This window comes from Solanum pennellii, chromosome 8 (assembly GCF_001406875.1).
Source record: "Solanum pennellii chromosome 8, SPENNV200".
Taxonomy (NCBI): domain Eukaryota; kingdom Viridiplantae; phylum Streptophyta; class Magnoliopsida; order Solanales; family Solanaceae; genus Solanum; species Solanum pennellii.
The window spans coordinates 67,613,375-67,636,644 of NC_028644.1; the positions used below are offsets into that span (position 1 = coordinate 67,613,375).

Consider the following 23,270-nt stretch of genomic DNA (forward strand, 5'->3'; position numbering starts at 1 on the left):
AACAAAAAAAAGAATACTTGTTGCTAATTACAATTAAATAAACTATGACTATAAGATTCAATTTGAATTAATAGTTTGTTATTTTATACAATTTTTTCCTTAAATAATGTCATGTATTTGATCTCATGACTTACTATTACAAGTGTTGGAATTTTGATTAGGGAAAATTGTATATAATGACAAACTAACAAATCCAATTAAATGCTATAACCACACTTTAATTTAATTATACCATATATCAAATTGTTTGCCAGTCACCTCTCTCCCTCAAACTCTCACTCGCCACTCTCCCTCTCGTACTCCATCTCTCGCTCGCTCCCTCTCACTTTTATACAAACACAAGTGTATAAAATGCGTTTCTATTTATATAAAACGAGAAAACATTGTATACATACATATATTTTCGTTTCCCTCTTCCAAATCTCGCTTGCCACTCTCCCAGATCGCGCTCGCCACCCTCGCCTCTATCGCTTATACAAACAGAAACGAAATATATAAATTGTGTTTCTGTTTGTTTTAAGTGAGAGAAAATTGTATATAAACTTGCAAATAAATATATCTTTGTCCTACACACTTATAATTATACAATACAAATAATCTCCTGGTCAATTTCCTTTTGTCTCTCTCTTTCTCATTTTATACATATACAAATCATACAATTGATTTGTATTCAACTGCTTTCTTTTGTATATGTATAACGAATTATATGATTGGTTTCTTTGTATATGTATAACGAATTATACAATTGTTTCTTTTTTGTATATGTATAGCGAAATATACATATATATGTTTGGTATGGAGTGCAATTATGCAAACTTTTCTATACCATACAAATATGAATATTTTGTTTTCTATATGTGAAAAGTTGCACCAAAAATAATCAATACTTAAATAATTAAACCTTTTATAATTAATTCTATATAGTTAATTCAAATATTATTTAACTAATCTATTTATTATTAATATACACATAATTTTACCTTATTATCCCATGATTATTCCTAGTATTATATAGTTTCCTTTTTAATTCCTACGTAAAACAAAAATTCGAAAAAAAAGTGAAAATACTTAAAGCGATACTAAAAGCCCCCAAATAAAACCAATATCTAATCGGACTAGGTCTCACATAGCTAAAAAAAAAGTATAAATTATGCACGTATTATTCTTCTAATCCTAATTCTTGTTTAATTATTGTCTTTTAAATCTTTTGTCTATGGCAAATTGGTCTGGCCTTTCATACGATCTACTTGTTACGATCGCGAAGCTTTTTACAGTGATAGATGATTTCATTGTATTTGGTGCTGTTTGTAAATCATGGCGAACTGCTGCTACCAAAGAAAATTTTGATATGTTATCGCCTCAAATTCCGTTACTCATGCTAGCATCTAATGAAGATGATGAATATCGAGAATTTTACTCTCTTACCAAAAAGAAAATTTCACGAGTATTTCTCCCTGAAGCGAAAGGGTTAGTATGTTTTTCAACTCAAGGATGGCTTTGCACCCTGAAATATATTGCATGTATCGTAAAGATAACATTATTGCACCCTTTTTCACGTGCCCAAATCCATATTCCTTCACTACGTGAATATAACGATAATGTGGTCATCCACAAAGTTGTTTTATCTGCTAATCCTTCCTTAAACTCCGATTATGTTCTAATGATTTCGTATTATGGGAAGAAGCATTATTTAGCCTTTTTGCGATCTGGAGATTACTTATGGAACAAAATTAATATTAAAGGATGTGGTGATTTTGAGGATATACAATGCTTTAAAGGACAATTTTATATGATCACATCTGATGGAGTTAGGGTTATTGATGTTACTAAGAGTAATAATCAAAAACACCGTTTGGTTGTTAAGGTAAAAAGTCGTGATCTACCTTGGCCGTTTAGAAAACAGTTCTATCTAGTCGAAGTATCAGGTGCATTATTACTTGTTATACACTATAAATTAGATGGATATAATCTTATACATGACACGACCACTGCGATTCATGTATGGGAACTAGATCTAATCAAAGGAGAAGCGAAAAGAATTAAGTTATTAAGAGATCGAGCAATATTTATGGGGTTAAATGCTTCAACTTCGATGGAACCTTCTAAGTTTATAGGTGTGAAGCCTAATCACATATATTATACTGAAAATTTTAGAGAGTTTTTATCTATCGAAGGAAAGGGTATCGAACATATGTCGTCTTATAATCTTGAAGAAAAAAAATTTCGACTTTTTTGTTCTAGCATTGATTCGGTTAGTCCTGTTGTTAACCCAACAATTACTTGGGTTATACCATCGTTCTAGCATATTTTAAATTGAATATGCTTTAATTTGGTTTTGGTTATTTATTTTTTGTTTTCTGCTATATGGTACATGTTTATTTATTTTTATTTTTTTAAAATCAAATTTCAATCATACTTTTCCTTTCTTTAATTTGAAAATAATACCTGTCTTCCCTCTCCCCCAAACACCTCATTGTTATTTGGCATAGATATTTGAAAGTAGAGATGATGTTTGATGAAAGTATTTTTGAGTAGTTAATATATGAAGGAGGGAAAAAACATTATTAAAAATATTAACAATTGGTCCTATAAATAACAACGATACTTAATGATATGATCTAGTGATTTATATAGGGCAAATTACAGAAATCACATACTTTTTAAGGTAATAACACAATCTCTCAAAATGGATATAATAATATAAGTGCTGATACATTAATCTAATGTGCGGGATACATTAATCGTTAGGTAAGATACATCACATTTTATACATGATACACTAATTTGATGTACATTTTGTACCTGATAGACTAATTTGATGTGCGGGATACACTAATCTAATGCGCGAGATACACTAATTTGATGCGCGAAAATGAGAAATTTTAAAATTTTTGTATAACTTATATGAAATAACGGTAATAAGTAAACAAAAAGGTGGAATTTCCGTGATTAATCATATCATCATCCACAAAGTTCTAATGATTTTATATTATGGGAATGAGAATAGATAAATGAGACTTAAGTCAACTTAATCAAAATTCATTTCTTTAATCTTTACGTCTCGTACCTCACATAAGATATAGACACTTTTTTTTTAATTAAATCACTTTGATCGTATAATAATAATTCTAATATTGCTTGATACACTTTGATTGTGTAATAACACTTTAATCGTGTAATAATAACTCTAATATTACTTATTATAATTCACTATTATTTTGCTTAATAGAATTTACTATTATTTTTTTGTGAATTGTTTATGTACTAGTGTCTATGTATGGTTATTTTGTTTTTGTTTGGTGTCATCATCTCAAATTCCGTTACTTATGTTGGCACCTAAGGACTTAGATGATGATTATCGATATTTTTGCTCTCTTACCAAGAAGAAATTTTCACAAGTATTTCTCCCCTAAGCTAGAGGAAAAGTACGTTTTTCAACTCAAGGATGGCTTTGCGTCTTAACATGTAGGATAACATTGCAACCTTTCTCACGTGCCCAAATCCATCTTCCTCCAATACGTGAAAATAATAATTACGTGATAATTAACAACATTGTGTTATCTGCTAACCCTTCCTTCACATCCATTCATGTTGTGATGAGTTGTCATTATAATAAGCATGGACGTTATTTGGCTTTTTGGCGACCTGGAGATCTGTTATGGAACAAAATTGATATTGAAAAATGTGGTGAATTTAGGAATATACACTACTTAAAAGGACAATTTTATATGATCACACTTGATCGAGTTTGGGTTATTGATGTTGCTAGGCCTATTGGATAGTAATCAAGGGTCCAACTTGGTTGTTAAGTTAAATTTTAGTCCACATTTACGGTTATATCTAGTTGATGAAGTATCAGGTGCACTGTTACTTGTTGAACAATATTCTAACAACTATAAACTAAATGGAACTGATGTCGAAGATATAACCTATTCATTTCAAGTATGGGAACTAGATGTAATCAAATGAGAAAGCAAAAGTGATTAAACACTTATGGCGTGTAATGCTACAACTTCGATTGATCCTTCTAAGTTTATAGGCGTGAAGCCTAATCACGTATATTTTTGGAATTCAGGCTCAATAAGCATTTGTTAAAAAAGTACTAAAAGTAATTAGAAGAAAGGTTAGACAATTATGTTGAAGCTTCGACTGAACCTTCTCAGTTTATAATCGTGAAGCCTAATCACATCTATTATACAGTCAATATTAGAATTGATTGAAATTTTTAAGAATAAACAAGATTACAATGAAAGAGATAAATAAAACATAGCCAAAAGTCATTTTTGTTATCAGAATGACGGTATAACCCAAGTTGGCGGACAAATACGACTAACAGAAGTACCATCATAAAAAGGTTGAATTTTTCCATCTTCAAGACTGTATACCCCCATATCTCTACCACCACCCCCTTCAAGTTGACCATTCATATTCTCCGTCCAACCATCAGTAAAATAAATGTGATTAGACTTCACTCCTACGACTTGTTCAGAAGAGACATTATCAATGGTAATAGATGCATTACGCCCCAAAAAAATAGCTCTATCTCCCAAATCTTCAATCACCTTTGCTTCTCCTTTGATTACATCTATTTCCCAAACTCGAAACATAGAGGCTCTATACCCACCATTAGGTCCATCTGGATCCTCGTAATCACAAACTTGTGTAACAAATAACAGTGCACCAGATACTTCAACTAGATGGAACAAAGTCCCATACCGCCTAACGATTATGTCATATTCCTCCATGTCAATAACCAAGCGCGGTATCCATGGATTTCCAGGGTCCAGAACAAAGATCATGCCAGGGTGAGCAGTCAAATACAATTGTCCATTAAAGTAGTGGATATCAGTGACCTCACCATAATTTTTAGAAGCAATTATAGTCCAACATAGGTCTCCAGGTCGCCAAAAAGCAAAATAATAGTTACATTGTTCAAAATACGAAATCAAGAGAACGTAGTCTGATGTTAGGGAAGGATTAGCAGATAACACAGCTAAGTCGATGACTGCATCCTTATCTCGTGAGGCTGGAGGAAGATGTATTTGGGTGCGCGAAAAAGGGTGCAATAAAGTCATATCTCTAATGCCTGTATATTCCGTGGTGCAAAGCCATCCTTGTGTTGAAAGACACATTCGCCCTTTAGCTTCGGGGAGAAAGACTCTACGTGTAATTTTCTTATCAGAAAGAGAGTAAAATTCTCGATAATCATCGTCTTTATCAGCAGCCAACATAAGTAACGGAACTTGAGGACATGACACATCAAAATTTTCTTTGGTAGCAGCAGTTCGCCATGATTTACAGACAACACCGAATATAACGAAATCCTCCATTTTTGTAACAAGATTTGCGATGGTAACAAGTAGATCGTACGGAAGTTCGGACCAATTCGCCATAGCAAAAGGAGAACAATGAATTTATTTTTGCCTGCATAAGTTATATAGTTCCACTTTGGACAATAATTTGGAAAAATTGTACTTAGTAACGAATACTAACATTTTTTTTCCATTTATGAGACTCAATTCTATAAATATTAATTATTTGTCTTATAGCTTAATAAAGTATCCTATATTTGGTCAAAACCTCAATGCCTATTATTGGTAATTTTAGAGATTTTACTTCTATAAAAAATTATAGATCGACATATAATACAAAAAAGGAAAATAGTTATTATAAAGGGTTCAATTTTGGAAAAACTACATGAATTAGATACTTCTAGATGTGTGAAATAAATATAAACACTTATTTTAGTACGAACAAAGGATACATAGGTTGATTATATGTCCTTATACTCTTAGAAAAATTTAATTTGGAAAAGAATTATATGTCCTTATACTCTTAGAAAAGAGTTATATTTTACCGCTCATCATATTTTTTTAATATATTTAGAGAAAAGACATAAAAGCACCACTGAAATTATTTCGAATTTTTAAAAAGACATCTTACTTTGCGGACATTCTATTACCCCTTTAAACAATTTTAAAGTGTTGTAAATACCCCATTTTTTAACCATCCTCACTTACAAGAAAAGAAGTTCAATCACGCACCAATTATAATCTGCACGTATTAATTTTTATTTTTATTTTTCTTATTTTATCAATTTCATTTTCTTTTTCTCTTTCTTCTTCTTTCATTCTTCTTTCTTTATTCTCTTTCTTCTTTCTTCTTCATTACCCTCCTCTGTTCTCTTTCTTCTTCTTCTTTATAATCAAATTTTCCACATACTGTAATTTTTGTATTCACTTTTGATTACTCAACGGAGATCTGAACTTGATATTACTAGATTGAAATTTTTTTAAGATGTGTCAATTTAATGAGTTATTTTCTGTTAAAACATCTATTATAAATAGTTTTTTGTGATTCTATTTGTCAATAATAATTTTTTCCAAACTCTAATTCATATTATTAAAGCATCATTGAGGAAGATGATGAGTTAAATAATTAATAAAGAAAATGATTAAAACATGACACTTTTCAATTGATTTTTGACAGAAAAAGTGGACCTTCGCGCACGTCATGTGCGTGTTCACAAACATGGCGAGAAAATAAATCAAAATGGTCCTTTTACAAAGATATTCAATACTTTTGTGGGGTAATAGTAATAGTGTTGATTACATCATATTTTTATAATAAATACTCAAAAATTAATGAATTTGTAACAGGTTTGAATGAGATTTTGCTTATCAGACATTTCGACAAGCATATCTTTGTCAGCTTCATTATGTTGTGCCATCGGTTGGTACGGACGTCAAACGTTAATAAATGTCTGTTGAGTATGTCTAGATATTAATTAATTTTTTTTCCTTCTATACTAGGTATAAGAATTCGTCGACATGATTACTTATATAACATTATATGAGGATTAACTCAACATTCACACAAAACAACATACATATATATATATTTAATAAAACATACCAACACACGATTAATTAATTAGCTATTTACTTAATATCCATATGCATGCATGTCTGCTTCTTTCAGTCTTCAAGCAGGCGATACCATACTTATATATATATAAGAGACTTACTGCAAATTAATTAAAACAAAAATTTTAGATCAATATAATATAGACAGACTGAAGAAAACTGTGAAGATGGAAAAAAAGAAGAAGATATATATACCAGCTCAATGACCAAAGAGCTCCTCATGCTCAACCAAGTCGATGCTGCGTCCAAAGCGATTTCCACAAACACCACAAGTATTTTTTACATTCTGGTTCTTGTGGACTGAACAATCGTCGTTATGAGCTTCCAAAGCGTTCATGCTTCGGAAACCCTTAAAGCATCTTATGCAAAAAGGATTGTCTGGGGAAGGAGGGTTTCGGAGGATTGCTTCTATTTGATTAGCGGTAAGGTGATCCATTTTTTTTATTTTTTTTTAATTTTATGATAAGAGTAGAGTTATGTGAATGTCCAACTATTTATAGAGGAAGAATGTTATTGTGGGATGAGGGTCCTTTCCATTACCCAACTTCCTATTTATCTCACAAATTATATGGTCAAAATAATAATTAAAAAAAAAAAATCTTTTAGCTAGCTACATGTAGGTATGCATGTCACTATAATAAATACTCTATCCGTGTAAAAAAAATGACCTTTTCTTTTTTAGTGTGTTTAAAAAAGACTGACCTCTTTCTTTTTTTGGTAACATTTTTTACTTTCAGCTTTCCACGTGATATGTTTAAGACCACAAGATCAAATGACAATTTTATATATTTTGATCTAACTTTAGTGTAGAATCACAAGATTTAAAATTCTTCTTTATATTCATAAACTTTGTGTCAAATCAAAACAAATTATAATAATATAGTTACGACATAAATTTATATTTCATGCATAAATACACAATACATGTAATTTAGTAAAAGAATTAACTGATAAAATTGGTAACGAAGTTTGGTAAAAAAGGGAAAAAAAAACATAGGCATTAGTCAACATATATTTTGAATTGAGTGTCCATGTCAACCATATGGACCATGCTAAAAACAACTGTCACCACTCCACTCTCTTTCAGCACAGTATTTGAGTACTGGAGCAATATTAATGATGATCAAACTAACAAAAATAAGACTGAGACTCATACGTTGCTGCGTATAGCGAGTGGATACATTTAAGAGTGATACTTTCGATAGGCCCAAACTCGAAGTCAAATTCGAAACTTTTAATTAAGGATGGAGCGACTGTCACAGCCTGGTCATTTCCGAATTCTATGTTTGAATAATTTCTTATTAGCTAGTTGATAATTTTATTGGGTAATTTTATGAATGATCATCGTTAATTACTACTCTTTTACTGCGCTCATATAATATGTTCTTTAACAAAAAAAAGAATCTCATCTTGCCAACACAAAATGTCATGATTATCAGAAAATTCATTCTTCCAATGAGTAAAATGAATTTTTACTATACATTATCTGTTAATAGGGTGAAAGATATATAATATGATTTTTCTAGTATTACAAAACATAATTACGTGATTATTTTTATTTTCTTAACCAACGTCATCATGTTCTGATGATATTCCTCACACATTATATGCTCTAGCTAGCTAGTAGTCTGTAGGAAAATGATGTGTATAACAAGTATATATTAAGTAGGAAAGTGATATGAAGAGTCTGTAGGAAAATGATGTGTACAATTGTACGATACAAAACTTGTTTTGTCATACAAGATTACAATGAAATAAACATCCGTCAAACAAGATTATAATGAAATAATACTTGTCTTCCCCCTCACTAAACACCCCATTTTATTTGGCATAGATAGTGTTTGGTCAACGTTTTCATGAAGTACTTTTGGGTGTTAATTTATGAGGGAGAAAAAAATATTATTAAAGTCATTAACAATTAATCCTATAAATAACAATGATATTAAATGATATGATCTAGTAATAACTAAAGTAAGTTATGAATCATCAAGTATTCGATTCAAAGTTTATTAAAGACAAAAATGCTAAATAAATTCTTTCACACCAATGTGCTTGAAATGTGCTTGAACAACATAATTATTGGTTTCTTTCCCAAAAGTATTTCTTTAACACCCTATTAATTTGACAAAAACACATCATCAAAATAAGTCATTTTTTGAAGATTGACCAAACCATGCTTTTCTAATATAATAAAAAGTACACTGCAGACCTTGATATAATCGTACATTTGACCTTGAAAATTAAAAATTATTTATTTTATTTGCAATTTTTAAGTTAAATTTGTGTTTGCAAAGAATATTTGGAATATGAATGTATTTCCTTTTTAAAAAATATTGTTTAATTTATATCCCAATTCTTAAAAACTAGCAAAATCACAAAATCTGACTAATTTATTTGAACATACAGATTAACTCTTCTCAATAACATCTCATAGGTCCGTTGGGCTGAGCTAATCTAATCCGTGATTTGATAGGGTTGAACTATATTTTTTGTGCTTATTTTAAAAAGGGGAAATTGTATATAATAACAAACTAATAACCTAAAATAAATGGAGTAGCTAGGGTTTGATTTAATTGTGCTCCATAGCAAATGTTAGCTAAAGTTTGTCAGGCGTCTCTCTCCCGAAAATCTCGCTCGCCGCTCTCCATTCTCGCTCGCCTCTCTCGCTTTATACACAGAAGTGTATAATTATGTTTCTGTTTTGTATAAAGCGAGAGAAAATTTTATACACATGCAAAAATATATATCTTCGTGTTATACACTTAATTATACAATTTACAAACATTTTACTTCAAATATTGCAGAGAAAAAGACCAACGAATTATACAATTATGAATTATACAATTGCAGTGAAATACAATTTTCTCTAGCTTTATACAACAGAAGTGTATATATTGTGTTTCTGTTTTTGTATAAAGTGAGAGAAAAACATATATCTTCTTGCTATACACTTATAATTATGCAATATACATACAATTTAATTCGATTCAACTGTATGCAAGGCAAATTTTATAAAAATATTGCAGTGAAATAGGCAGCGAATTATACAATTGTGCATTATACAATCGCAGTGAAATAGGATAGCGAATTATACAATTACAGCGAAATATGTTAGCGAAATTATACAATTTAGGCCAGCGAATTATACAATTGTATATGTATAGCGAATTATACAGTTTTATGTTTGCTATGGAGCGCAATTATGCAAACTTTGCTATAGCATACAAATATGAATTTTTTGTTTGCTATATGTGAAAGTTGCCCTTTAAAAAAAGGGCTTTTTAGCCCAACTTGAATAAGCATGTCAATTGGTGGGCTGCAGAAATATATATAGGGCCAGTCCATGGGTCAAATAAAAATTAAAAACAAAATAGAAATTAAAAATATGAAAAGGTTCTTTAATGTTTCCGAAATATTAAAAATGGTACAAAAATATCCTCAATTCACCTATTTTGTTCATCCATCTATTGGCTCTAAAATAACCTTGTCATACACCTTTGAGTTCAAAATTGACCACTTATTTTACAGTTTTAAATTTAAACTATTTAAATATTTTTTAAAATACTTGACACTCAAGTATTGGTTATAATTTAATTTATTAATATCATTCATAAACAAACCCACTACCCACCCAGTTAATAAACCAATTCTAATATAAAAATCGCCCTAAACACTACTAAAATACGACGAAGTACAGATTCCTGAAAATGACATCCAAAATTATTTGAGTCCAAATTGAAGTCCCTATTAAATTTAGGTTGAGCCGCTTATTTAGGAGGTCACTTTCAATAGGATTCTCTTTCAAGCTTGAATTCGAATTTATGATTAAATATATAGAAGTAATACATCCCCAAAATAATTCATGTATTTTTTTAAATATAATCTTTATAAATATTTATGATTTGTTTTAAATATTAAAACATTAATATATTATTTTTAAAATTTTTTTTTAGCTATAAGTAACATCACATATTTGAGAAGAATGAATAATTAAGATAAACATAGTCAGAATTTTAAGTTTATCGGTAAGTTTTATTTAGACACTTCAATTATAATTTGTTTGAATGCGGACTTGAATGTACATATGATGATGTACTTTTATAGATATTTTCGCCTCAAATTTTTAGAAAGACTCATTGGCAATAGTTTTCTTGTTGTTGCATTAGTAATGGGGTGAATTTATTAACTGGTGGGGTTTAATTAGTAATAGGAGGGTAATGAATTTGTTTATAATTAATATTAATAAGTTAAGTTACAACAAATAGCTGAGAGTCACGTAATTTAAAAAATATTTAAACAATTTAAATTAAAAATTGTTAAATAAGTGATCAATTTTAAATCCAAAGGTGAATGACAAGTGTATTTTAATGCCAAATAACTTTTATGTCTACTATACGAAATAATCACAACAAAATTGGACGATAACAAAGTATTAGCAGATAATACAATTTTATTGATAGACACGTAGCTATTTTCATGAGTTGGTTCCCACTTTGAGATATCCAAGTATACTAGCTAGTTTCAAGAACTTAAGTTTGTGGAATGTGATATCTCCGATATACACAACATTCGGGAAAAAATCGAAAAAAGAAGAACAGTAACAACAACAAATTAATGCAAAAATCAAAATATAATAACAAAAGAAAGAAACTAGATATATGTAAAAACAAGATTACAATGAAAGAGATTAATAAATAATTCCCTAAACTTTATCTCCAAAAGGTGGAAAACAAAAATAATTAACCATAATCAAAATTAAATGAATCTAAACTATCAAATCGAGGGCATAACCCAAGTTGACGGATACACATGATTGTCATGATTAAAAAATGTAGTTTTTCCATCTTCAAGATTGTAAGCCCTTATATAATAATTGCCACCGCGTTTACCAGTAAAATATATGTGATTAGGCTTCACGCCTACAAACCTAGAAGGTTCAGTTGAAGTTGAAGCAGTACGCCCCAAAAATAATGCGTTATCCCCTACGATTTTAATCTCTTTTGCTTCTCCTTCGATTAGATCTAGTTGCCATACTTGAAATTCAAAATCACCAGATTTTCGTTCAAATAGTACAACACAGTCACGAAATTGTTTAACAATCCATAATGCACCCGATACTTCGACTAGATAGTACCGTGTAAAGTATGAACAAGGTGTATCATAATCATAATTTTTCTTGAGAAGCAAGCGGGGTGGATCATGATTATCAATAACCCAAACTCCGCGATTAGTGATCATATAAAACTGTCCTTTGAAATATTGTACCACAACCTTCTATATCAATTTTTGTCAAATAAACATCTCCAGGACGTCAGAACGACAAATAAGATTTAAGCTTATAATAATAAGCTATCATTACAACATAATCGGATGTTAACGATGGATTAGCAGATAACACAACTCTATTGATCATCACAGAATTCTTTTCATCCTCCGAATATTCGATCAAGCTATTACGAGGAGGAAGTGTATTTGGGCACGTGAGAAAGGATGCAATAACTTCATCTCTGTGTCACGTTTATATCCTACTGTGCAAAGCCATCCGAACGATGAAAGACAATCTCTCCTTTAGCTTCGGGGAGAAAAACTCTGTATGAAACTTTCGAGTAAAATTCTCGATGTTCATCAGCAGCCAACATAAGCAACGGAAGTTGGGGAGCTGAAAAATCGAAATTTTCTTTGGTAGCAGCAATTTCCCATGATTTACAAACGGCACCAAATATAACGAAATCATCTATACATGTAACTCGATTCGCTATCGTAACAAGTATATCGTATGGAAGTTCGGACCAATTCACTGTAACTTTTCTCCTTTTCTTGAAATTCATATTTGTGATTCAATCGCGGAGGATATTTAGTAAAAACTAAAGCAACTGCTGCCCAAACCTAGAAAAGGTTAATTATAAGGGGTCGTTTAGTTTGAGTATAAGTTATGCTAAGATTAGTTATACTAAAATTAGTAGTGCGTCTTTAGTTTGAATACAAGTTAGAATGTGATTACTGATTAGTTATGCTTGGATTAATTTTTATTGCAGTTTGTTTAATTTGCTTATGAAAATATTCTCCACCTTATTTAGTTTTTTTTTTTTACATTTCCTTTGCAAATTTTAGTTGATCATTCATGAAATAAAATTTTCATCTTATTTTATTTAATTATTTTTTGTATGTGCATTTACATGATTCTGTCGTATGTTTTTTAAAATAAATTTTCATCTTTCAATGATTTTTTTAGTGTGAAATCTCAAAAGGTAGGACCCGGGTGGGGGCGTGAGGCGAGACGTTTTATACGGTATGGGACGAGATGTAAGCCCCCAGACACGGGGCGTAAGTTCCATGGATCTATGGGGCATAGTCTCATGTATATTCAATTTTATAGTTTTATTAGTAATTAAATTCCTTTCAATGATTTTATAAATAATTTTGTATCGAAAACCTATAATATATAGAAATTATATTATGTTTTTTATTTGAGTTGATAATCTATAATAAAGAAAAAAGAATATTATAATTACTATTTGAGAAATATCATTACACCAATAATAATAAAATAGACTATACAAGTAAAATAATCTTATATCTTAACTTTCTAATAAAAAAAGAATATTGTATAAACGTATTTCGTAATAAAAAGAAATATTGAAATTGCATAGATGATACAATTGTAATATATGTCTTAGGAGAAACATATTAAAAATTCGTATATGTTTCATATAGAATATCAAAACATGAATTCATAGAACTAAATACAATAAGTATTTTTTACACAATGAATATGCTTACTATATGTTTATGTGTTCAATATAATCGGAGACAATAACTTTGCAGAAACATAAACAACAGGGTCAAAATCATGTATTCAAAAACAACAATTAATGAGTGTACAAAAACATACTAGGATATTTAAAAACTGAACAAAACAAAAAGGAAAAAATCGAGTCCACTGAATGCATGATGTCCCCTTAAAAAAACTATTTCCCTCCAATACCAGAGGTTTAACAAATAACATCCTCTCTGAATGGAACAATTTTATTCACCAACTTATTGATACAAAAACAGTGGTGTCATAAGTCACTCAACAGGAAAAAAGTATACGAATATTTAATTTTGGGAAAGTACAAGAATAAGATCAGAACTTTTGTTGATTTAAAATGAGAGAAAATCTCTCTATTTATAAAAAATAAAAGATAGTGTGAACAAATATTTATTGTGCATTATCAAAAATGTTACAACTATTTAGAAAAGTTGCAAATATAACTAAAATTCTCAATTTCCTTTTATTAGCATACTAGAAACAATTATTATTATTAAGTTCTTTCTCATTTTTTACATGTAGTAATTTTTTTTTTTCAAAATCTTGGTTGACTATTATTCTTTTCACCCAAATAATCACCAACACATCCTTAATCACCATTAACAACCACAATCATATATCACAATCATCCTCGTATAAATTTTTTTTAATGCTTTATATTATATATAAATATAAATATAATATGTAACTTATTTGAATTTATGTTTAATTAATTCAGTAAAGTCAACTTTTATAAATTTAGAGATGTTGAGAAAAAGTAAATAGTATCTTTAAATCTTTTAATAAAAATATGAATTCAAAATCATAATCTCAATTACATATCTTAATATTCAATTAATATCGTGAATCATAATACATATCTTCATATTCAATTATTTTATAATTAAATAATTTATTTATATGTTTAAATCATAATACATATGCTAGTATTCAATTCGATTCAATTAATAGATAGATTATTAATCTTTTAAAATCTAGTGATAAAGAGTGGTATATATGTCAATCATTGAATTTGCGTAAAAATCAAATGCAATTTTTTACCCTAACGTTGAAATAGAGAGAAAATTATAATGTGAAAAACTCAACTTATGTCAAATTGCTAATAAGGTAAATGTTCAATTCAACTAAGCTACTTTCAAAATTTACCTTCTTATAACTATTTTCAAACAACGACCACCACTTTATTCTTTTCTATTTGTCGTAAATAATTTTACTGTTATTTTATTATATATTGATATGAAAATAATTTATATAATTTTTGGATATTTTTTTTTTAAAAATAATAAATTAGTAAATTTAATTTAAATTTAAAAATTAATCAATTCTCCCAAAATAGGGCAGGATAACTAAAGAGAAATATTAAATGAATGTAATCTAATTTTATTTTTATAATTAATCAAATTGACTTTTAAGAATATTAGCGGCTACTGAAAATGAAAAAGAACGACGGAATATAAGAATAAAGAATAAACGGCCTTTGGTTTCACCACTAACCACCTTGAAATTCCAAGCAACTTCCAATTTTGGCATTTTTCACACATTTCACTTTTTATTCTATTCATACGCCTTCACGTACTTGTATATATACGCACTTTTAATTAGCACTCTGCAAAATTAATTAAAGTACACTTTAAATACCAAGTTCATTTATACATATGTCAGATAACAATATCCGGCGAAGATTTCCGGTGAGCCGGAGAACTTCCAGCAGAGCACTAAAACCGTCGCCGTCGGGCCGTCGGAGGTTTACGCCTGTGCCGGTGAATCGCCGGTCATCGAAGCAGCACAGGGATACTAATTATAAGGCATTAGAGAGAAGCAAATCGGAGCCTTGTGTTTTGAAAATTGGATTTGTTGACTTCGAAGATGACGATCCCCGGGATGCGACGGCGCAGTCGTTGGAAATACTTTTCCGGCCACAAACTTGTTCGGATTTGTTCGTGTCGCCGGATTATCTGATTTCAGGATCTCCGCCGAATTTTCAGGTAATTTTCCCCTTTTTTGGATTTTTTGGGGGAGATTTTGGGATATTAAAGCACTGTTTGTTTGCGTGCTTTTTGCTGAAATTCCATTGTTTGAGTAAATTCATCCTATTTGAGTTTTGAAAATGCTATTACTAATATTCAATTAGAAACTTGTACTAGATGCATGAATGAATTAATGGAATAAGATTATCTATTGTACAAAATTTAAATTCAGGATTTAAATTTTACGAGTTCTGATACTAGTGTGGTTGGTAGCGGATATTTCTTCCCCACCTATAATGATGTTATGAAGTCAAAGCTGTTGCAGTTTAGTCATGGTAATTGTGTGAAAATCAACAATCGCCTAATTGATAGTGTTTGTTTTCACATTCTTTGTTGTGTGAATGACTAGTAATTTACTAACCAATGCTAAATCAACTTGAAATAGTCAAATATTTGCATCTCATTTGTGAAATCCAATATATATATATATGTATAATTGTACTTATAGAGCTAAGGTTATACCACTTTTTAAAATATTGACACTGCTTACAGGAAGTTCTGCGTACACCACTATAAGAATCAACCATCTTTCATACTTAACCAATCTATTGGAAGTGAGAGTGTCTTACTACTACTCCCCTTTTTATTTGAACTCTGCTTCAAGTCAAATTGAAACGAAAGGAGCATTTTTATTTTTGATGTCTAATATGTTGGAGGATTTCGTGCAGAAGGGGTATAAGAAGGATGCAAAAGTTGTGGTTAATGTGACAGTTGAAGGAAGTCCAGGGGCGGTAAGAACAATGGTGAAGTTGGGATCAAGTGTTGATGAGACAATAAGGCTTGTGATTGACAAATATAGTGAAGAAGGCCGGACTCCTCGTCTTGATAAAAACAGAGATGATTCATCCTTTCAATTGTACCAGTCTCACTTCAGTCTTCAAAGTAAGTCCTAAACCTCAACTTTACTAAATCCAAATTAGTTTTGGAGATTAGATAGTGATTACAGGTGTCAAATGGGTTAAATTAAACAAGTTGAAATGAGCGGGCTAAGCTTGATTTGGCAGGTTTGGTTAGACTGAGTTAATAAATGAACGGTCATTAACCTTCCTAAATGTTACCTCGGTTAGAATGGTTGAGTCGAGATGGACTAAGCAATGGGTCATAGTCCTCCCATATATTAGATGAGTTGAATTGAGCTGGTCAAATAGGCTAAGTTAATAAGCGGGTCAAAACATCATGTTTTCGTGAGCCAATGTTTCCAACTTTACATTAATGTATGTACTTCCATCCTTAAAAAAGGCATTTATTATGTAAACAAATGTTGATTAGGACTATTAATGATTTTTAGGACTAATATGAATGTATCTAATTATATAATCATTGGTATTAAAATAATTTTGGTGTATAAACCCTTTCTTTGTTGAAAGGTCAATTTTCTTGTGTTTGATGTAAGGTTAGCTGATTAAACTTAAAATATTATTATCTGGCTCACCCTGGAATTAATCACATTATTTAGATTGGTCTGTGGTATATTGACTATTTTATCAAAGATAATGTTGTTTTTTGGTCATAGATTAAAGAAAATGTTTGTATTACACGGTTGCCTATGTTCTGTCAGGGGAATGTCATGTTGTATTTCAAGACTTAACAATTTGAATAATAAGTTTAATACACTATTTGCAAAATTTCAACCTTTCTTTTTCTTTTCTAAAGTAAGTATATTTGTGAAAGGATTAGATTTTAAATTCTATGATTACAACAACTATGCTTTTTAATTTTTATGTCTCAAAATTAGGATCAATTATATGATCGTTATATTTTTGTATTTTATTATTTTATATAGGCTTGAGCAACACAGATGTGATTGGAGATGTTGGGAGCAGAAGTTTTTATCTTCGAAAGAGTAATAATAATGGAAGTAATCCAGAAATAACTTCAGATCAAATTGCTCCTGTTAGAGCAAATTCCCAATCACTCATTGTCTTCGATGGATTCTTTCGTCGCAAGATAAATAAAATCTTTAGAAGAACATGTAGGCTGTGGAAATTCCTTGGTTGCATGCAATGACACAACATAACTCGTAACAGAGGTGAATTTAGAATTTTACTTTATTATATGATAGAGTAGCATGAGTATTAGATTTGCTATTCGATCAACCTATTATACGATATGTTGCATGGTGATATTATCCTTCCATGTAATTTTCATTATCCTCCAAACAGTAATGGATTACTGTAAGATCCATTCATTTATAAAGCAAAATATTGTATAGATTTATATATATCAAATATTTGAATACAAAATGTCATGGGATTGAAAAGATACAAAAGCGCATGAATACTCTCCCTAATTTGAGTTTGAAATATGGAACTATGTTCCCGCAATTTTAGTTACTTAATTTACAAGTAAGTATTTTTCTTGCGTGTTTTATTTATCCCACTCCACCTAAACATTGAAAAACGTATATTAATATCATTTTTGATACTTAAAAAATCTAGACTAGATTGTACGCTAAATCAAACACAATAAAGGTTTTTTTTAAAAAAAAAAAACAAAAGCAACGCAAAAGTAGAAAATAGTCAAAAAGGTCATTAAAGAAAATCAATTTTATTTCAAACAACACGTGTTGATGAGATATCATTGTCCTTAGCATGGAAGGCTAGAGACTATAATCGACCTTGTTTCATTATTACTCATTTAATGAATAACTAGCTTGCTATCTATTAAACATATATGATCTTATTTTAGAATAAAAAAAATATTATTAACTTTCGAAATTCAAAACATAACAGATAAATTAAATTATGACAAAGGAGTACTACCTACTTGGGGGGACAGAAAAGTTGAGACATGAGAGTAGCAGCAGCAGCTATTTCCTAGAAATTTCGCACACCACCACTATAGCACAAAAACTCAAATAATTTCATTATCTGCCAAAAATTTCATTATCACCAACCCCTATATCTCTTACGTAATATATAACAATTCATCACAACACACACAAAAAAAATATACATCTCTTTTGTTCCACAAGATTAATTAAAAATAAATAAAAATCGTTGTAATATTAGTTTACATATCTAGTAGCTCCATGCACGGCGGCAGTAGAGCGAGACTCGCGGTCGCCCGTACAAATCCGGCCGTTATAAATGTTTCTGCCGGAAATATGGGTACCGCGAGCGACGCTCGTGAGAAGCAGCAAAAGTTAACGAAGTTATTGGTGAATGTAAATATTCAGAATAGTTTGGGCCCGGTGAATTTGGTGATGTCGCCGGAGAATACCGTCGGAGAATTGATAAGGGCGGCGATTGAGATTTACGTCAAGGAGAAACGGCGGCCGTTGTTGAATCGTAGTGATCCGCTTTGTTATGAACTTCATTATTCTCAATTTAGTATGGAGAGTAAGTTTCAAATATCATCATATTGAATTTTCAAGTTTATTTTTGCTCGTTCATATTCACTTAACACGCAACATTGACTCTTAACTTGGTGTCATTTGATAGTTATGACTTTTAATTTTGGATGTGCATTTAAATTTGTATAAAATTGAATAAATAAACACAATCGTTCTACATGACACTCTATATGATAATTTTGTATCTTATATGGCGTCTTATATGTATTATGTCATGTAGAACAAGTGTATCTACTTATTTAATTTTATACAAATTTAAATATCTACTTATGCACACTCTAAGTCGGAGGACATAGTTATCTACTGAATTTAAATTTATTATACTCATATCAAATATGCATTAAAAATATGGTATAGTTAATATAAGGTTAAAATAGAAATTTTAAACAAATAAAACTTGACATCTATTTTTATTGCAAGGGAGTATATTTGAAACAAATCTAACCTTTTTTTCTACCTCAATTATATAATGAAACTAATTGACTAGCTATGTTATCGAGGGCGGGAGTGTAATGCAACCAAATTTAATAATTTTAATTCAAAATATATATCATATATTTAAAAATTCATTTAATATGTATAAAAAAATTATCAAAATCTTAATAAATTTTATTTATTTAAAATTTGTAATTTATAAATTCAAGTCGATAATTCCAACTCTGTATATGATACATGTGACTCATGTTAGTAATTTATAATATGCAGGTTTGAGGAAAGAGGAGAAATTGGTCAATTTGGGATGTCGAAGTTTCTTTGTTTGTCCAAAACCAAGCACTTAACATCAAAGATATTTCACTTCCATTTACAAAGCTCATGGATTTCATTCTATAGCTTTTTATCCACATTTTAAACTAGTTATTTTTGGTTTTAGTGTGTTTATTTTCATTTGAATGTACGTACGTGTGACGTGTCACCTTTTTGATTATTTGTCAAAATTAATGTATGTGCTAAAATAATGAATATATTGACTCAATTATATTCGGGGTGTCAAGTGTCAAAATTAACAGATTACTTAATTCAAATAGTAGTTATAACTAAACTAATTTAGGAGTAAACTGAATAAATGTGTCAAACTTAAAGGGTCCCAAAGTATTCTTCCACTTTTTCTAAGCAAATGAAGTATCTGACGATACTAATCTTTAAAGTTAAATTGAATCATATCAATTCAATATATTAAAATTAAAATTTAGATATTAAAATACTAAATAAAAAAAATTAATAAAATTACAATTCTTGTCATGTCAATATGATTAAAAAAAATGTATTATTAAAATGTTGATCAAAATTTACGTAGTATGTATATCAAAAAAATAAAGGGAAAATGGTCTGATATACCCCTCAACTTTGTCATTTGGAGCTGATATACCCTCGTTATAAAAGTGGCTCATATATGTCCTTAGCGTTATACAAATGACTCACATATACCCCTGCCGTTATGAAATAGCTCACATATACCCTTCATTTAACGGAAGTTAAAAAATTAGTTTTAAATTTATATTTATTACTTCTAATTTTTTTAAAAAAATTATTTAGGGGTATATATGATTCTTCTATCAAAGTTCAAGGTATATTTTAATTTTTTTCATACATAAATTATTTTTTGACTTCTTTTATTATAATTATTTGAATTTCTTATTCTTATTTTGTTTTTTTTCTTTCATTCCTTAGTTTAAAGAATAAAAAATTAAAAAAATTTTTTTGTGTGTGTATTGTAATTTAATTTCGTATTCGAAGAAAAAATTTGGTCATCTACAATAAGTTTTACAAGAATATTAGTGAAACATAAATAAATTTGATTATCAAAATAATAATTATAAATTAGTCATTGAAACAAAAAAAAGTCAAAAAAATATGTTTGACGAGGATTAAATTTACTCATATGGGATTATAATTTTTTTTAAAAATAATAAAAATTTAGATTAAAATTATTTTTTTTTTATTTCCGTTAGAGGAAAAAGGTATATGTGAGTCATTTGTTTACAAGTAGGGGTATATATGAGCCACTTTCATACCAAGGGTATATCAGCTCTAAATGACAAAATTGAGGGGTATATCATATCTTTTTCCCAAAAATAAAAAAAGCACTGTGATTCTGCGCTAAGAAAAGGTACTAGAAGGGTTAATTTTGCATTTGACTTAAGTTTAGATGCAATGTGTCATTTATACAAAGTTAAGGGTGACAATGCGGAAATTCAGCCATAAAATAGACCCAAAAACCTCCTCTTTGTCATTCACCGCATTCCGATTCATCCCCAGGTTAGCCCTAACTTCAAATTGCACCTTCAATTATTATTTTTATTTTCCTAAAACTGTGATTTTGTTGGTTTTTCTCTTTTTAATCTTTCGTAACTATGATTTATTAGAATAATATTATGAGTTTATATATACCTGTTTTTTTTTTTTTTTTGCAATTTTGATGAAATTTTGCACATTAATTCTTGTTAAATTACTGAATCAGTATTATTGATAGAGTGATCTGAAATAGACTATTATATTTGTAGCTAATATCCGAGTTGACATGATTTTGTTCTGTTTAGATTTTTTAATTTCATAACTTTTAGGAACATTCTGTTAGAAGGGATCAACTCTGTGATAACATTTATGAATTATAGCTAGTTAAAGTCAATGTGATCAAGGATGAAGGTTTGTTGGGGCTTTTAAGCGCGCAATGCAAATATGTATGTGTACTTGAAGACTAATAATTATACGCATGAATAACAAAGATATGAGTAAGGAAACTGAGATCGATATAAATTGTTTAGTGTGGTCTCTTCATGATTATGCTCGTTGGCAAGTAATAAGTAAGCCTTAGGGACTTGATGACTATAGTGAAATGTTCGACATGGTTTATGCGTTGCTTCAGGGCCTAAGCACGCCTTTGAAAACACGAGTTATAGCAAAGTGTTTAGCACGTAGAAATGAAACATCTGCAATGCCTTCTTGAGTTGCATGAAATTGGACTTATCTTTGATAGAGTTGAAATGAGGCAAGATGGCCCAAATTTCAGTCTTAGTTATTTTAAGTCTGAATCTCGAGTTGAAGGGGTTTGTCCATTCACTATATATCAATTTCATGGATAAGTAGGAAGATTTCCTTGTAAACGAATCATGATACCACTCCGTGGGGTCTTTGTTCACTCTTCTTTCCCAACTTCTAGAAGAAAAAATATGAAAAGAAATGTGAACAAAAACGATCTTTCCAAAGTGAAGGCAGCAAATCTGAAGGACTTGACAAAGAATGTGCAAGGACCTCTAAAGTTTTACTTAATTCTGTTAACAGCCTCTCTGGTTTCTTATTTTAGGTTGAAGATCCCTTCATCGCTCTCCTTTCTTTAAGTTGAAACATTGTATTAGTCAACAACTGTTTGCGGAAATGCATTATGGTCTGGAACAATAGGAAAGTTTCAGTAGTCAATACAGCTGTAATCATACTTATTACGCCTTTGCATATGGATGGTCATACAACTTTTTGGCTAATTTCTATCATTTATTTTACAGCCCAAGCTTGGAGAGTTTTGATACGTGATGGTGAATGCGGTCAAAGGATTGTACCTATCATGGTAACGTACTATCTTAATATAATCGAATGACAATATTTGTTGGTAGAATAAAGGGTCAGAACTTCCCAGCCAAGTTTCTTTGGCGATCTTTCTTCTGCTTCTTTGATGCTGAGGTTTGCTCTCTTCTCTTGCAGTGATATACCTATGGCTCAGTTTATTATCAATATGAATGCTTCATTGCCACAATCACAAAAGTTCATCATACATGTTTTGGACAATACACATCTGTTTGTTCGATCTGATATGGCTGGAATGATTCGTAGTGCTATTTCAGATTTCAGAGACGCTAACACATATGAGAAGCCTGCTTAGATCTGTTTGATCGATGAAGTTCAGCCATCCCGTGTGTGCCTTGTTACCATGTACAATAATTCCTAGTAAAGAAGTTTACCATTTTCGGAAAAAGAACATATAGTATGTCTCCTGTTGTTCGTTCTGAACTGATTCGTCACTTTTGACAGATGTACTTGTGGCTTTAGATTTGTAAGTTCAACCTTCAATTTGGCAAAACTACAAGTGATATCATATTCTATTTCTGGACATATCTTTTGTTGTTCACTTATTTTTCTCTTTATAGTTATCTCAATTCTCA

At 30.0% G+C, this 23,270-nt stretch overlaps 5 protein-coding genes across 6 annotated transcripts; 4 read left to right on the forward strand and 1 right to left on the reverse strand.

Moving 5' to 3' along the window:
- Positions 1 to 1,213: 1,213 nt before the first annotated feature.
- Positions 1,214 to 3,782, forward strand: LOC107027872. The gene is made up of 2 exons (XM_015228919.1): positions 1,214 to 1,467; positions 3,470 to 3,782. The coding sequence occupies exons 1-2, from the start codon at positions 1,214 to 1,216 to the stop codon at positions 3,780 to 3,782; spliced, it is 567 nt and encodes a 188-aa protein (XP_015084405.1).
- A 507-nt stretch (positions 3,783 to 4,289) lies between these two features.
- On the reverse strand, positions 4,290 to 5,393 carry LOC107027873 (putative F-box protein At4g17565). The gene has a single exon (XM_015228921.1). It carries the CDS (start codon positions 5,391 to 5,393, stop codon positions 4,290 to 4,292), a length of 1,104 nt encoding a protein of 367 aa, XP_015084407.1.
- Positions 5,394 to 15,305: 9,912 nt separating this feature from the next.
- On the forward strand, positions 15,306 to 18,033 carry LOC107027101 (uncharacterized protein At4g22758). Of its 2 annotated transcripts, none has more exons than XM_015228272.2 (3): positions 15,306 to 15,722; positions 16,436 to 16,646; positions 17,548 to 18,033. In XM_015228272.2, the coding sequence occupies exons 1-3, from the start codon at positions 15,393 to 15,395 to the stop codon at positions 17,769 to 17,771; spliced, it is 765 nt and encodes a 254-aa protein (XP_015083758.1). In that variant the 5' UTR covers positions 15,306 to 15,392; the 3' UTR covers positions 17,772 to 18,033. The 2 variants fall into 2 exon arrangements, with proteins under 2 accessions (XP_015083758.1, XP_015083757.1); XM_015228271.2 differs by having other exon boundaries at positions 15,317 to 15,722; positions 16,433 to 16,646.
- Positions 18,034 to 18,691: 658 nt separating this feature from the next.
- On the forward strand, positions 18,692 to 20,095 carry LOC107027938 (uncharacterized protein At4g22758-like). Its single transcript, XM_015228992.2, has 2 exons — positions 18,692 to 19,105; positions 19,825 to 20,095. The coding sequence occupies exons 1-2, from the start codon at positions 18,796 to 18,798 to the stop codon at positions 19,896 to 19,898; spliced, it is 384 nt and encodes a 127-aa protein (XP_015084478.1). The 5' UTR covers positions 18,692 to 18,795; the 3' UTR covers positions 19,899 to 20,095.
- Positions 20,096 to 21,287: 1,192 nt separating this feature from the next.
- Positions 21,288 to 23,222, forward strand: LOC107027108 (general transcription and DNA repair factor IIH subunit TFB5). Its single transcript, XM_015228282.2, has 3 exons — positions 21,288 to 21,375; positions 22,617 to 22,678; positions 22,813 to 23,222. The coding sequence occupies exons 2-3, from the start codon at positions 22,644 to 22,646 to the stop codon at positions 22,988 to 22,990; spliced, it is 213 nt and encodes a 70-aa protein (XP_015083768.1). The 5' UTR covers positions 21,288 to 21,375; positions 22,617 to 22,643; the 3' UTR covers positions 22,991 to 23,222.
- The last annotated feature ends 48 nt before the right edge of the window (positions 23,223 to 23,270 follow it).